This window comes from Volvox carteri (genome assembly GCF_000143455.1).
Source record: "Volvox carteri f. nagariensis unplaced genomic scaffold VOLCAscaffold_34, whole genome shotgun sequence".
Taxonomy (NCBI): Eukaryota; Viridiplantae; Chlorophyta; class Chlorophyceae; order Chlamydomonadales; family Volvocaceae; genus Volvox; species Volvox carteri.
This window is the reverse complement of record NW_003307577.1, coordinates 1,361,786-1,376,099: the sequence shown is the minus strand read 5'-3', so window position 1 is coordinate 1,376,099 and position 14,314 is coordinate 1,361,786. Positions and strand designations below refer to the sequence as shown.

The window sequence follows — 14,314 nt, the reverse complement described above, 5'->3', positions numbered from 1 at the left end:
GGGGGGGGGGGAGGAAGGAGGGAGGGGGAGTATTGCGGCAGTGTGGAGGGGTGGTGAAGTCACGCATGCATGGTCAGGTAGGGGCTCCGGGTGGAGGTCGTGGAGGCCGTGCTTTGGCCTTAGAGACGGCCTACTGATGTGTGAATGGGTCTTGCGTTGTATGTACGTATGTATGCGTATATGTATGTATGTACGTGTTTCTGTCCCATATGTCCCTTGTGTTCGCGCTGTTGCCGATGCGTCTTTGCCCCGCTCTTTGTCTCTCCCAACCTTCCCTGCCTGCGCCCTCCTCTGTATTAATACCAGTATTGGTGTCGTTGCTGCAAACTGTGAGATGGGTCCTGACGTTAATGTGCGCTGTTGCCTTGTCGTGCATTTCAACGGACAGCGGCAGCGGCAACGAAAGCTGTCAAGGCGAGCAGCGGGGCTGTCGAGCAGCGGCAGCAGCAGCAGCAGCACCGAGCGACGGCAGCAGCTCCCCGCCGCGGCTAGGCTGCGCCGGCTGCGCCACCGTCGCTGTGACGGCGCCGGCAGCAGCAGCAACAGCAGCTACAATGACGGCGGACGCCAGCTGTAGTATGACCCAGGTAGCTGGTGCGACAGTCGGCAACAACAACGGTGATGCCGATGCCGAGAAAACAACGCATCAGGCAACGGGAACTGTCGCATCCGCGACAGGCGGTTCCGGAGCCCGGTCTGAGTCCAAGTCAACCCCAGAATCGTCAACCGGCAGTAGCAGCAGCGGCGGCGGCGGCAGTAGCACCTGGAAGGAGAAGCGGCAGCAGTGGCAATGGCAGTGGGAGCACCAGGCGTCACAATGGGCGCAACAGCTGCAACAACAGCTACAACAACAGCATTACATGGGAGGGGGAAAGGGGGAAATGGGTTTCAAGGGGGCGGGGGGGAAGGAGGAAGGGGGGGAGGAGGATCCAGACGCGCACATGGGTCGGAACCTGTTGTGGCTTTCGGAGCTGCTGCACATCTGGCGCCCGGTGGTGTACGTCACGTTGCTCAAGCGGTGAGCGTTATTGCCGGGTACGGCACCGTGGGGTGGCTGTGGTCGTACAAGTCGTGTACGGGAGTGGTAACTTACAGCCGTACACCGATTGAAGATGTATGGACGTATTGGGGATGGGATGTTGATGGACAGACGACATAGTCGCCGGCCCCTACCGGGCAGGGGGCTATGGTAGGTGTTCATCACATTGCATGGCGGAACGCGTCACTGTCTCCTGTACGTTGCACGTTTGCTTGTTGTACAGGTACGGCAGGCGGTCTTGGCGGCCCTGGTTAACGAGCCTGGCAGTGGACTTGTTAAGTGGCCACTTCCACCACCGTGGGCGGCAGCACTTGGAAGCGGCGGCAGGGAGGGCGGCTGGGGCGAAGGCGCCGGCAGCGACGGCGGCCGCCGCCGCCACTGGTGGCGGGGGTGTTGACGGTAGCGGCGAAGGCGACGGGGCCAAGGGCGCTGGCGTCACGGTGGCGGCGGGGCCCGCGGCCCCCCGGGCGCCCCCGCCGCCGCCTCGGGGCCCCTTTCCTGTCCCCCCCGGTGCCGGGACGTCACTGCTCAGTTTGGCCCTGGCCAGGTACGGACAGGCGCTGGCTCGTAGGTCTGTTTGTCTGTCGGATTTTCGTACGGCTGTCGGGTCCAGCACCTGTCGTACATCCAAAACCTGACCCCGTCCACACCTCCCCTGCCGTCGTACGTACGCATGCACACACGTTTATATGTGCATGCACCTGCCTACAAAGTTATCCCCCGGAGATGCTTGGCCACCAGTACACACACGCACGTGTACATACATATGCACGTGTACATACATACATACACACGTACACGCAACCCCTCCCGCCCATGTGCCCCCGCGCCTCTCCCTATCCCCCGCAAGGTCCCTGGCTGCACCCGGCATCACGGCGGGGGAGGAGCGGGAGCTGTACGACAGACGCCGTAAACTGGCGCTGTACGCGCTCCGAAGCCCCTTCCTGGAGGCGACCACCTTGTGAGTGTTGTACGGGGTTTGGTTTGGTTGGGTGGGTGGGTTGTGGGAGAGAGGGGCCGGAGGGGGGATGATCTAAGGATGATGCGCGGGACCCCCCGGGCCCCCCTCACCCAAACGACTGGACGACTGGTTTCTCTGAAGGAAAGGCCCCCCCCCCTCGGGGGGAAAGAAGTCGCTGCCTGACACCACCATGAGCTGTGTGGTGGTCTCGTGATCTGAACTCCGAGCAGCTGGGGGGTTGCGGCTGCACATAACAGGCGTAGCCGTTGCGCAGCATGTGAACTAATTAAAACCAACCAACCGAATCTAACCGAATCTAACTAATTCTTTCTGTCATGGTCAGGTCGTGGCTGGCAGCTCTGCGTGACGCGACACGGCACGTGCCTGTTGTTGGTTTCGGAGCGGAGTACTTGTACGGCCTCGTGGACACGTTCACGGCGTACTACAGCTACACCAGCGGCAGCAACTGAAGGAGGTTCCTTGAGATGTCTGTTGCTGTGTATATATGTTTATATGTATGGTGGGGGAGGAAAGGTGGGGAAAGGAAGGGGGAATGGGGGAAAGATGTGGTTTGCGATGTGGTTTGCGTCACCTCCTCTTCCACCTCCACCGCCTCCACCAGGAAGGAGTTCTCCACCTCCCCGTCAGGCGCTGCTTGCTGTCCGACGGCCTCGCTGCTTCCTTGTACACCCGATAATTTTGCATATCTTGTATACTTCACCGCTTCCGTACAAGTACGACAGGATAGTGGATCGGACGAGATGGGCCCTTGTGTGGGAATGCGCGCGAACGGGTGATAGGGGGCAGGAGTCGGTCACTCGTTGACTCACGGGCGGCACAGGGGCCGTGTGTTTGCATGGCGCAGCAGTCGGGGTGTGTGGGGGGGGGAAGAGGGGAAGGTACGTGTTGCGACAGGAAGGGGGGTCGGATTGAAGACAGCCGCGAGGCGTTGACGCTACTCGAGTAGTGGTGTTGTGGTGGTGCGAAGGGAGGTGGGGAGCCGGGGGCAATATTAGGAGGAGGGGGGAGGTGGAGGGGGAGGAGGAGGGGGAGGAAGCAAAACTAGAAAGTAACACCGATTATGTTGTCGCACCGCAAACAAAATCGTAAAAAGACTAATGTGAGTGTGTGTTTGAGTGTCTGTCTGTCTGTCTCTCTTATTAACGATGATGAGAATGCGGGGAGGCGCAGCCGCTGGGAAGGGATGAGCCAGGGGGTTGCGCTCGTCCGTCCGTACATACGGTGCAACGGCGAGCGAAGGCGGGGCAGGACGCGACCGCAATCCGCCCATCGGGGCCCCCGACCAACGTAGCGCGAGGGGGGGGGCCTGAAGGTAGACCAGGACGTGGGGGCAGGGGTGGGGGGTGGGAGGATGACGTTGATGCGCCTCTCCGGGCGGATTCTCGGGCGGATTTTGGTGTTTGCATGCACCGGTGGTGCCTGCTCTTGTGAATGGCTGTATGGATGGTGGAGTAGGTGGGTGAGTGGGTAGATGGTTTTTTTTGGGGGGGGGTACTGCTAGGGGTGTGTACAGGTGGTGTGCGTGTGTATAGGTGTGTGTAGGTGTGTGTAGGTGTGTGTAGGTGTGTGTATAAATGGTGTTGGTAATGCAGAGGCAGGATGGCGCCTGACCAGTGTCGTGTTATCCGTGGACGCTCTGGACTCGACTGAGCCACGAGAGGATGAAGTGCTGCGAAATGCTGCGTGTTTTTTGAGTGTGTGTGTTTTGAGAGAATGTGTGTATGTATGTTTGTGTGTATCTCCCCTTCCCCCCTCCCCCGCTGAAGATCATTTGGTCACGGCGAACTCAGGTCGAGTCAAACTGGAGCTTCCGGGTTTTCGTTTCTGATGTGTTTTACGGTGAAGCTGAGCATGCAAGGGTTTTGTGGCTAGGGCTGAGGGGTTGGGGTCGGGAAGAGTACGGAAACGAGTACGACATGCCCACTGACGCTACGTAACGTCACGTGACGTGACGCTGTACGGTGTAGTACGGATGGTGGGATGCCGGTAGCGGGGCTTTCACTCTGTGTTAGGAGGAGGGCGCCGGGAGGTGGGGGTACCGAGGAAAAAAGATGGGTTGTGGTTGTGCGGTGTTAGTGGCCGGGTTCGAACTCCGTCATCATCTTCGTATTTTTCCGCGCAGTGGCTTCTGTAATCATATACATTGTAATGGTGTGTGATTGAGCCTCATAAATAGAGGTGGAGGGGGCCCCACGTCGATCTGTAGAGGTTTGGTCGTACGACTGTAGGGGAGAGGAAAGTTGATCACTGCACTAGGTCATGGAAAGCTGCGCAAGGGGATATGATGTGATGTGGGTCAAATGGGTTAAATGATTTTTTTATTTTTGGGTCCTTTTCAGTTCGGTGCTAGCGGGTGTGTGTGTGTGTCGGAAGGAATATGGGCTTTCAAGGGTCCGCTGGGAGACGTGTTCGAAAAGAGGGGCGACCTTGGGTCCTGTCCGATCCGATGTCCACATGTGGTTGGGTCCTTGTTCAAATAGATATAACCCGCAATTGAGCTCCACGAAGTACCGTAGTCCTACAGGGAGTGCAGCTCTGGATGGGCAGCGTGAGGGACGGACCATCCAAGGTCTGTAGATAATACAGCAGGCAGGCGGCCGGTGGCGTAGTGGGGCCCAGCGGTGCGCGGGTGGTTTTTGTTGTCGTTGTTTTCTGATGTGTTTGAGGTTTCTGGAGGAGGGCACATGTAACTGCTTGTGTGAGGTAAAAGCCGCGTGCACCGGACCGATTTGGGTTTCGGGTGGATATATCCGCTTGAAATTTACTTTCATTTTGGCATAGTGTTGCTGCTCTCATTTTGTCTGAAATAACGGGTCCCTGGCTGAGCTTGGCGACTAGATTATTGTGCTTGCCTTGGATTAGGGTTACATCTTCACGTTGATGGTATACTATGCCTGCCACAGCCCGCGCAGAAGCTTGAAAACATTAACCATGACAAGTTTTGAATCTGTTTGGCGAGTTTTGACTTCACGTTTGCAGGTTGCGGCGTCTCAAACGGCCAGCATTATTTTCCGTTGTACGGCGGTATCTGCAAACACAGCCTTAAGCAGCAGTTTTCAGAGAATAAATGTGCAGTTCGAAGGTAACTTGAAGGTTACCTAAAGGTCTGTCTTTACTGTCACGCCTGACAGCCTCGGCGCTGCTCAACCTTTGAACGCGCGCAACTACCTGCGTCCAGGAGCAGCCATTTTGTGGGCAACGATTTTGCCCTAAGTAGTTATTGGGTCAAGTTCACCCTTTGTTTGCAGCCGCACGCTCGTTGGAAGGCACAGTTGTGAAAAATGCCAAGCGCTGCGACCAAAAAGGCGCTTGCGGACAAGAAGAAGGCGGCTGGCGGAAAAATGAGCAAGAGCGCGGTGAGTTTCGCTGAATTTAAGAAGACGGCTTGGGCTGCCTGGCGACGTGCAGAATTTGCACCGACGAAAGAACCGCCGCCGGTCCATCGGTAACTGGACAGTCGTGGTCGCGACTGCTTAAAATGCGTGGCGCTTTCATGATGAACGTATGCGTATATATAAAGGGTTTATTATAGGCCCATCGGGTAGGGTGGGGACTGTGGGCCGAAGTAGATGTGCCTAAAAGCGTCGGTCAAGAAGCTTGTGGCTCGTATGCATGACGGAGTGCGCGCGCTGAATTTGGACACATGTTTTAGCGCCGCGCCGGTGTAAGGGATTGGCTGGGTTATCCGGCGTCATCAACCAACCCTTTTCGCTCGTTCGTTGACGCATGACCGCGCATGAGCGTTAATGATTAGTACGCGTCAGCGGAAGCGCCCGATCTATGCTTAACAATTGGAGCAGTTATAATTTTGTTCTCCAGCTCGTGGCCGCAAGGCTAAAGCAACGGACACCATGCCATTACCCCGTGGAACAGAATTAATAACCCGATTACTCAAAACGTGCAGCTTACGCGATGGAATAATCGATCTACTTTAGGCGAATTCCAGGTCCCGTTGGCCTCACCTTTTATTTATCCGGCGCACCATCACCTGACCAGCCAGCGCAGCCAAAGTGCACCGAAACAACTCCGCCAAATGCATACAGTACACATGTACACAATACCGGTACCTCACCGTAACCTGTTCTCCGCATTTTGCATACTCCCCTTCCTCATATGCAACTTGGATATAATTCCCCCCACCCACCCCCGCGTTCTGCCAGCGAGTGTAACACCACCCTACATCGCCAATTCCTCCCTCTCAACACAATCGTAACCCACCCCCGCGCCATTCGTTCGTATCGTACAACTGTGCGCCATGTGTACGACAGAGCGCCGCCAGCATGCCCACCGCCGCGAGCAGCGCCTCTTTGGCCTCCCAGGGCGCCGCCGCTGCCGACGAAGCCTTTTCCTCCCGCACAGTCACCGGGGTGCTCGTGTCGCGACCTACTGCTCGCGACATCAAAATCGACGGCTTCTCCATGGGACTGAACGGCTGTGAACTCATTCAGGTAGGGGCACCGCGGTGCACATGCATGCGTCTATATATACATGTATATATATGTCTGTCTGTCTGTCTGTAGGGTTTGCATGTGAATGCACGCATGTGCTGTGTATGCACGCAAGTAATCTGCTTTTATATGCGTGCTAGGGGGAATGGGGGTTGGTGAGTTGGGGGTCTTTGAGGGCGGTCTCCCCCCCCCCCGCCGGCCCGGCCCCGCCACCTCACCCCGGCCCTCCGCCCCCACTTCCCTCCCTCCCTGGATTGCCCCCGGATCAGGACTGTTCCATTGAGCTCACCATCGGCAGGCGTTACGGACTCATCGGGCAGAACGGCAGTGGCAAGTCCAACTTCCTCAAGTGCATCGCCAAGCGCGAGGTACGACACCTGCAAAGCACTGTGTCCGATTCCGACGCGTACGGCAAAAACACTGCACGCACGGTACAACGCAGGTTTTTCCCTTTCCGCTCCGGCTCTGCTTCTCCCCCCTCTCCTTTTCCCGATTCCTTGTCGATGTTGTTAAGCTTTACCAGTGTGGTTAAGCAGCCTTGTTGTTTTCCTTTGATGCTCTTTTTCAAGGGAATCCTTCCCCCGTTAACTGCCTTGCCCCGTTCCTCGTCCCTTGACGCACGCAGGTTCCCATCCCCGACCACCTCGACATTTACCACCTGGATCAGGAAGCCGAGCCCTCAGAGCGCACCGCCCTGCAGGCCGTCATTGACCACATTCAGGTTGGGAGGAAGGGGGGAACGGGGGGGGGGGGAAAAAGGGGGGAAGGGGGAGGTAAACTGTAGAAATTGCCGGAGTGGAGGGGAGTGTGTGTGTATTTTGAATCGCGTCATGTTTGGCTCCATCTCTTGTGTTGTCGTCTCACCGACCAACCACCAACCACCCCGGCTTTCCCTGGACCTTTGTAAAGGCTGAGCTTGAGCGGCTCCAAGCGCTGGAGGAGGAGATTATGAGCACCTCGGGGCCGGAGGACGAGCGACTGGAGGCGATATACGACAGGATTGACGAGCTGGATCCAACCACGTTTGAGACCCGGGCTGCTGAGCTGCTTCACGGTCTGGGCTTCTCCCCCGCCTTCCAACAGCGCAAGACACGAGACCTCTCAGGTAGGTGCGTGTGTGTGTATGTGTACGTATGTGTGTATGTGGGAGGGGGGTAAAGAGGGTGAATGGGGGTCTATTTTCTTGAGGTGAGGGGTAGAGGCTTGGGTAGGGAGTTAGGGAAGTAGGGACGGTAGGGGGGTTAGGAAGTAGGGGGGTTAGGGTTTAAAGTGTACGTGTGGATGAGCAAAAGTACGGAAGCTGAGTGACCATGTGTGTGCAGCACGTGTTAAGGCAGGTGTACGGGAGAACACTGTTGAGGCCTAGGCCAGCACCCCATCCGCCCGTCTTACCCCCTCCCCGCCCCCCCTCTCCCCCCCACCCTGCTCTCTGTCCCAGGTGGTTGGCGTATGCGGGTGGCTCTGGCTCGGGCCCTGTTCGCCGCGCCCACCTTGCTGCTGCTGGACGAGCCCACCAACCACTTGGATCTCGAGGCGTGTGTGTGGCTGGAGGAGTACCTGAAGAACTACAACAAGTGCCTGGTGGTCATCAGCCACTCGCAGGTGCGCCTCGCGCACGTGTGTGTGCGTATGTGTGTGTTTGTGGGCATGTAGGTATGTGCGTTTGAGGGTGGAAAGGGGGAAAGGGGGTCAGAAGTGGGGCGAAGGGAAATGGTGGGGGGAGGGAAGATAGGGGGAGTTTGGGCCGGTGGGGGAAGGAGGGGGGGGGGAAGGAGGGGGGGGGGAAGACGTGCCTGGGGGCCCGCTAGTACGCAGCGCACTCTACACTTGTAACCTGCTTTCCCTCATTCCCCCTTCCTCTCACGCCTTCTCTCACCTCAACTCAGGATTTTCTCAACGGCGTGTGCACCCACATCATTTGGCTGACTCAGCAGAAGCTCACGTACTACACGGGTGAGTTTGTACGTATGTACGTACATGCTCGTACGGGCCCCGTACGCCTTCGTAGAGTAACGTAAAGGTGCAACACAGACATGTGTTTTAAGGGTGTTACGTGTTTCCTTGTCCTGCCCGGGTCGTACTACCAGCCGTAACCTGTAACCTGCCGTACCTGTTTTCCGCTCTTTTTCTCTGGCCAGTTTATCCTTTGTTTCACGTACGATAGAGTTGTCCCTTTTTTCCACTGCACCCTCTCCTTTTTCAACCCCCAACTGAAACCGCCGCACAGGTAACTACGACACGTTCGTTAAGACGGTTGCCGAGAACGAGGTTGTTCAGATGAAGAAGTACCAAAAGGAGCAGGAGGACATCAAACATATTAAGGAGTTCATTGCCAGCTGCGGTGAGATCCCGTCCCCATTTTCCCCCGTTCGTGGTTTGCTTTCCCCCCCGACATGGGGGGGGGGGAGGGAAAAGAGGAGTGGGGGATTTGTAGGACTCTTCAGATAGAGGTGAAGGGGGGTTACGGGGGATTCTGTTTATGTGTGCTGTGTGGACTTAAACCCTGAAGTAATTCCGGGTGGGGGGTGGGTGGGATGGGGCCGCGTCTCTCTTTCTCCGTCAATCGATTTCTCCCCCCCCTAACCTCCTAGTCTTCTCTCCCCCCCAACCCCACGGAAAGAACATACACGCGCACACACATGACCTCCGCGCCCTTCAACCTCCCCCGCACCTCGTCTTTTCCTTTCTCCCCCCATCCCCCAACCCCAACACACACACACACACGCACGCACGCACATCTCGCCAGGTACCTACGCCAACCTTGTGAAGCAGGCTAAGAGCAAGCAGAAGATTCTGGATAAGATGGAGGAGGCGGGGCTCACCAAGCCCGTGCAGAGGGAGAGGACATTCCAGGTATGTCTGTCTGTCTGTCTGGGTGTGGGTATGTCTGTATGTCTGGGTGCGGGTCCGGATGGTGCAGTTTGGGGGGGATTGTGTTGGAGGTAGCGCGGATGCTGAGCTGCCGGAGGGAGCGGGAAAGGGGGGAGGAGGGCGCAGGGGTTGGTGTAGAGGGGAGGAGTTAGGGTTTTAGAGACCCGGAGAGCTCCGGAGAGGGAGCTGGGGGAGGTGGAGAAGGGGCGGGGGGGAGCTGTGAGAGCGCGGGTGCATGTCGTACATATTCCTATACATAATATAGGGCCGATATGGGGAGGGGGAGGGGGTGTGTACAGCGTGTCCATGGGCGGATAGAAAGGCGGGGAAGGGGAGGGGGGGCCTTGAGCACGTACGAATTATGTGGACGTGTTTGGACGAGCTTTGACCCATGGCCACAGGAAACGTCGTTGAGGGGGACCTCAGCGTCCCTTCCATGTCCCCGCTATTGCCGCCGCCTCCACCCCCACACAGCTTTCCCCCCCAACAAGATTCACATCGGCCCCCTTTCTCTTGTTCCCCTCTCCTCCCCTCTCCTCCCCTCCGCTGTGCCTCTTTTCCCTCCTCTCTGCCCTCCTCTTCGTTCCAACGAATACCCCCCCTCCCCCCTCGCGTACAGTTTTCCTTCCCCGAATGCGCCAAGTTGCCGCCCCCCGTGCTGCCCTTCATCGGGGTGTCGTTCGCCTATTCGGGGAAACCCGAGGAATACCTGTACAAGGTACGACGTGTGTTTGTGACTGTGTGTGTGACTGTGTGTGTGACTGTGTGGTCTGTGTGTGGGGTGGTGGTGGTAAAGGGGGGAGTTACTGGTAAGGACCGGGCGGGGGGAAGGGGAACTTTACTGCGATCACCCCAGTGGGGTGCGCATCATTTTCGGAGTTCGGAAGCGATGGGGCATTGTGGTTTGCGTGCAAACACGCAACATGCTGGTGCGTTCTCGCGCTTGAATGTCTATCTGTCTGTTTGTCTACCATTCGTGGCTATAAAGTTGGGGTTGAAGTCATCTCTGGGACGGGACCAGGTGATGGTTGGAACGTTGCATCGCTGTGTCTTTCCAACGACAACCAACTGAATCCAACTCCCAACCGTTTCAGGATCTGGAGTTTGGCATCGACTGCGACTCCCGCGTGGCGCTGGTCGGGCCCAACGGCGCGGGTAGGACATACATACATGCACATGCACACACGGGGAATGGCGGCGAGGGTGCGACGGAGGCGTGTTGGTCCTGATGTGCCCTGTGTGGCGGCGGAAGGAGGGCTGTACCGGTGTGTGTGGGCGGAATATTATGGGCTTTTTGATTCATTAAAATCTGTGTGTGTATTGGGAGGAAGGGGGGGGACAAGGCGGGCGGCCCCGCGGGTTTATCATTGTCACGTCTTCAGTGCCGCCTCGTCTGTATTTCGACTTTGCGAGACCCTCTTACATCCGTACAACATCCGTACGACGCTTGTACAACAAAGAATCATATAAACTCCCCTGGTCCCTCCATATTCGTCCCCCCCCCCCCACATTCGTCCCCCCCCCCAGCGCACTTGCGCTTCTCTTCCTACCAACTCCCTCTCCTCCCTTGGGCTTTTCTTTTGCGTTGGAAAGAACGTTCGCGTTTGCGTTCTTTCCAACCCACTTCTCCATTTCGACTTTCTTTGCATTCTGCCGGCGTACACGCCGTCCAATGCGGCATCCCGTCCATTGCGTCATCCCGTCCAATGCGTCATTAGGTCATTTCGTACGACACCTTCTGTGTCGTCCTGCGCCGCCTTTGCTATTGTTTTTTAGTTCCTGCGTTTTCATCCGTTTTCATATAGGTTCTTTAGGTTTTCTCGTTTCCAGCTTTCCCGGTCAGCTAGTTTAATAATCCTTTTCAGCAGCATTTGCATGCGTTTTTGTATTTTTCTTTCGCTGCTCACAAGTCTTCCCACCTCGCTGCCTTGCATGTGCCTTTGCCCGCTGCTCCTGCTGCCTGGCCAGGTGAGTCCAAAAGGTGGTTCGAGCTTCTTTGGTTTTTCGCGTTGGCGTCGGTAGGCTAGCCGGAATAGTTTAGTTTGGGTCGGTCGGGTCAGTCGCGCGTTCTAGTTTTTTGGGGGGTTGGGAGGAACACTTGCATACCGGCAGCCTTTCAGTATCAGCAATGCAGCTTTCTCTCCTGGCCAGCAACTTTACGCCACTTTTACGTCAGCATTTTTTCTCGCCGCCTTCACTACTTTTTCTACACCTACTAGTTTACGGTTTGGCTATAATATTTCTGGCGGCTTAGGTAGGTAGGACTTCCAACATCTACGTCAATTCTTCATCCCGAGGTTACAGTCGTCACAGTCGCCACGGACGCCTTTCGGTCAGTCCTTTCGGTTGCTACTATCTTGCCCTGGCAGCAGCTTCAATCGCGTGTGGTTCGTCTTTCCCCCCCCCCACCCCCAACCCACCCACCTCAGGCAAGTCCACCCTCTTGAAGCTGATGACTGGCGACCTGGTTCCCAGCAAGGGCACCGTCACCCGCCACCCGCACCTCTCCATCGGCCGTTACCACCAGCACTCGGTGGACCAGCTGGACGAGGAGAAGACGGTCCTGGAGTTTTTCAAATCCACCTACCCCAACGGACGTGAGTCGTACGTGGGCGGCTTGGCTGTGGCAGTTCGGACACTAGGGGCCGCGGATGGGCGCACTTTCACGTCTGGTCGTGTGTTTTGTGTGTTGTGTGAGTATCCCTGTCTGTGTGTCTGTGTGTCTGTCCACGAAGGTAGTCATGAGGACTGTTGTGAAGCTGCTGGTTATTGTGGTGGTAGTGGTGGTAGTGGTGGTGGGGGTGGGGGAGAAAGAAGGAGTTGCGGGAGCTGTCTGCACTTAAGGGGACATGCTGCATGTCTGCCCTCCTCGCCCGCCTCTTCCTGGGCCCTTTCCCCTTACCTCTCCCCCGCCCTCCTCTTCCCAAAACACACATACGCACATACATACATACATGCACACACACACACGCAGCCACGTTCAAACGTGAGGAGGACGAGTGGCGCGCGTACCTGGGTCGGTTCGGTGTCAGCGGCCGACTGCAGACCACCAAGATTGGGATGCTGAGCGAGGGGCAAAAGAGCAGGCTGGTGTTTGCCATGATGTAAGTGCGACTGTGTTGGTAATAGTGATGGGAATGATTGTGTTTTCTGTTTGTTTTTTAACACGTGATGCTGCCGGTGGAGGCCTCCCACGGAGTCTGCCACGGGGTCCCCCTCCCCCCGGGAGAACCCGGGGGTGGATTTCACCCGGGGGTGGAGTCTTTGCGCGACTGGGGGGGCTGTGCGGGACGTGTGTGTTTGTGTGTGTGTGTGTGTGTGTGTTTTCACCCGGGGCCAAACGACGCCCTCGTTTTCGTCGTGAGCTTCCAGCGCCCCCCCGTGAGCCCTTAAGAGCCGCCCCTCACATTACCATACACGCGACTGCCAAACCTTCGTTGTACTACGTTGCGGTACGTGTCGTACAGGTGCATGAAGAACAACAACCTGCTGCTGCTTGACGAGCCCACCAACCATTTGGACATTGAGGCCATCGACTCGTTGGCGGACGCCATCAAAAGGTAGCGCTGGTTGGTTGTTTACAAGTGGGGGAGGGGGCGATTGGGGGCCGGGTGATGAGCGGGGAGCCGGGGGGAAAAAGGGGGCGTGACGGCTTTTGATCTTGGGGGGTGAGAGGGGCACTGTGGAGTGGAGGGTGGGGGGGTTGGGAGGAAGAGCGGCTGCCTGTGTGTTTGTCGTATTTTTTTGATGAAATTGGATGATGAGTGGGAGGTGCGTGGTGGGTGGTTGGGAGAGGAGAGGGTCATCGTTGTACGAGGTCGTGTTGGTTCGTGTGGAGGACAGCACGACACGGTGGTGGAGGGGTGTCCAAGGAACCCTCCTGTAACCTCTGTCCATTACCAGATGCCTAAATAGGAAGGCGGTCATTATGCCTTGTTGTTGGGCCACCCCCTTAAGTTTCTTGTCGGAGGCCCGCCAGAGGGCTCGAACGGACGACCTTGTCCTGCTCCACACCCCTTTGATTATTTCACCTCGGTCACTCCTTCCCTCTCTCCTCCCCCCCCCCTTACATACACACCTGCATTTTCTTAAATATGTCTCCCCCCTGCCGTCATCTCAGGTACGACGGCGGCATGGTGCTGGTCAGTCACGACTTCCGGTTGATCGACCAGGTGGCCAAGGAGATTTGGGTATGTGAGAACAAGAAGGTGCGTCGGAGGAGCAGCAGCTCGTGGGAGGGAAGGGGGGAGGGGAGGGAGGGGGGAACGTGTATGGGTGTAGGGGAGTGTAGGGGAGGTCTTCTGTGCCTAGTTGAGGAGGGAGGCCGGGAATGCAGGTGTCAGGAGGGCTGTGTGTTGATGCACCGTCATCATCTCGGTCAGTCTCTGAAATCTATGTCTGTCTGTTTATCAGTCTGTTGTCCATCGGCGTGTACCTCTCCATGAGGGACAATGAGGGGCCGACGGCGCCGACCATTGCCGCGCCACTACTGGCTTAGGAAGAGCAACCGAATGCCGTACATGTCCGCTGCAGGTGACGGTTTGGAAGGGCGATATCCGGGACTATAAGGCCCTCCTGGCCAAGAAGATGGGTTTGTCGGGTGTGCCCGGGGGCAAGAAGTAAGGGCCAGGGGAATGGAGGGGGGGTAGCTGGTCGCGGTGAGAGCGGCGGAGCGGCGTGGAAGTGGAAATGGGGGGTGGGGAAAGAGGGAGGGAAGGGTGTCCGCAGGTGCGCCAAAACACAGGGAGACAGGTACGACAGGGTGATAGCGTGTTTTGCTCCGTTTGAGGTGCTCTAGAGGAGGGGTAAAAACGGTGGTGATGGCGGGTAGTGACTGGTCCCTACCTTGGAAGGGGGGCCCGTGGGGGGCTTAAACCGGGGGGCAGGGGAGAGGTAGCAGAGAGTGTGGGGTGTGCGGAGGGTTGGTGGAGTCGGGTACCTCCTGTGAATCAGTCGGCCACTGATGATCTACTG

General features: G+C 57.3%; 1 protein-coding gene across 1 annotated transcript; it reads left to right on the top strand.

Moving 5' to 3' along the window:
- Nucleotides 1-5,302: 5,302 nt before the first annotated feature.
- VOLCADRAFT_93958 (uncharacterized protein) lies at nucleotides 5,303-13,963 on the top strand (the record flags this gene model as incomplete). The annotated part of the gene is made up of 16 exons (XM_002953185.1): nucleotides 5,303-5,377; nucleotides 6,341-6,469; nucleotides 6,739-6,837; nucleotides 7,095-7,190; nucleotides 7,379-7,574; nucleotides 7,908-8,071; nucleotides 8,356-8,422; nucleotides 8,697-8,810; nucleotides 9,216-9,322; nucleotides 9,960-10,058; nucleotides 10,435-10,495; nucleotides 11,770-11,937; nucleotides 12,315-12,444; nucleotides 12,808-12,900; nucleotides 13,461-13,548; nucleotides 13,874-13,963. 16 exons carry the CDS (start codon nucleotides 5,303-5,305, stop codon nucleotides 13,961-13,963), a joined length of 1,776 nt encoding a protein of 591 aa, XP_002953231.1.
- Between the last annotated feature and the right edge of the window lie 351 nt (nucleotides 13,964-14,314).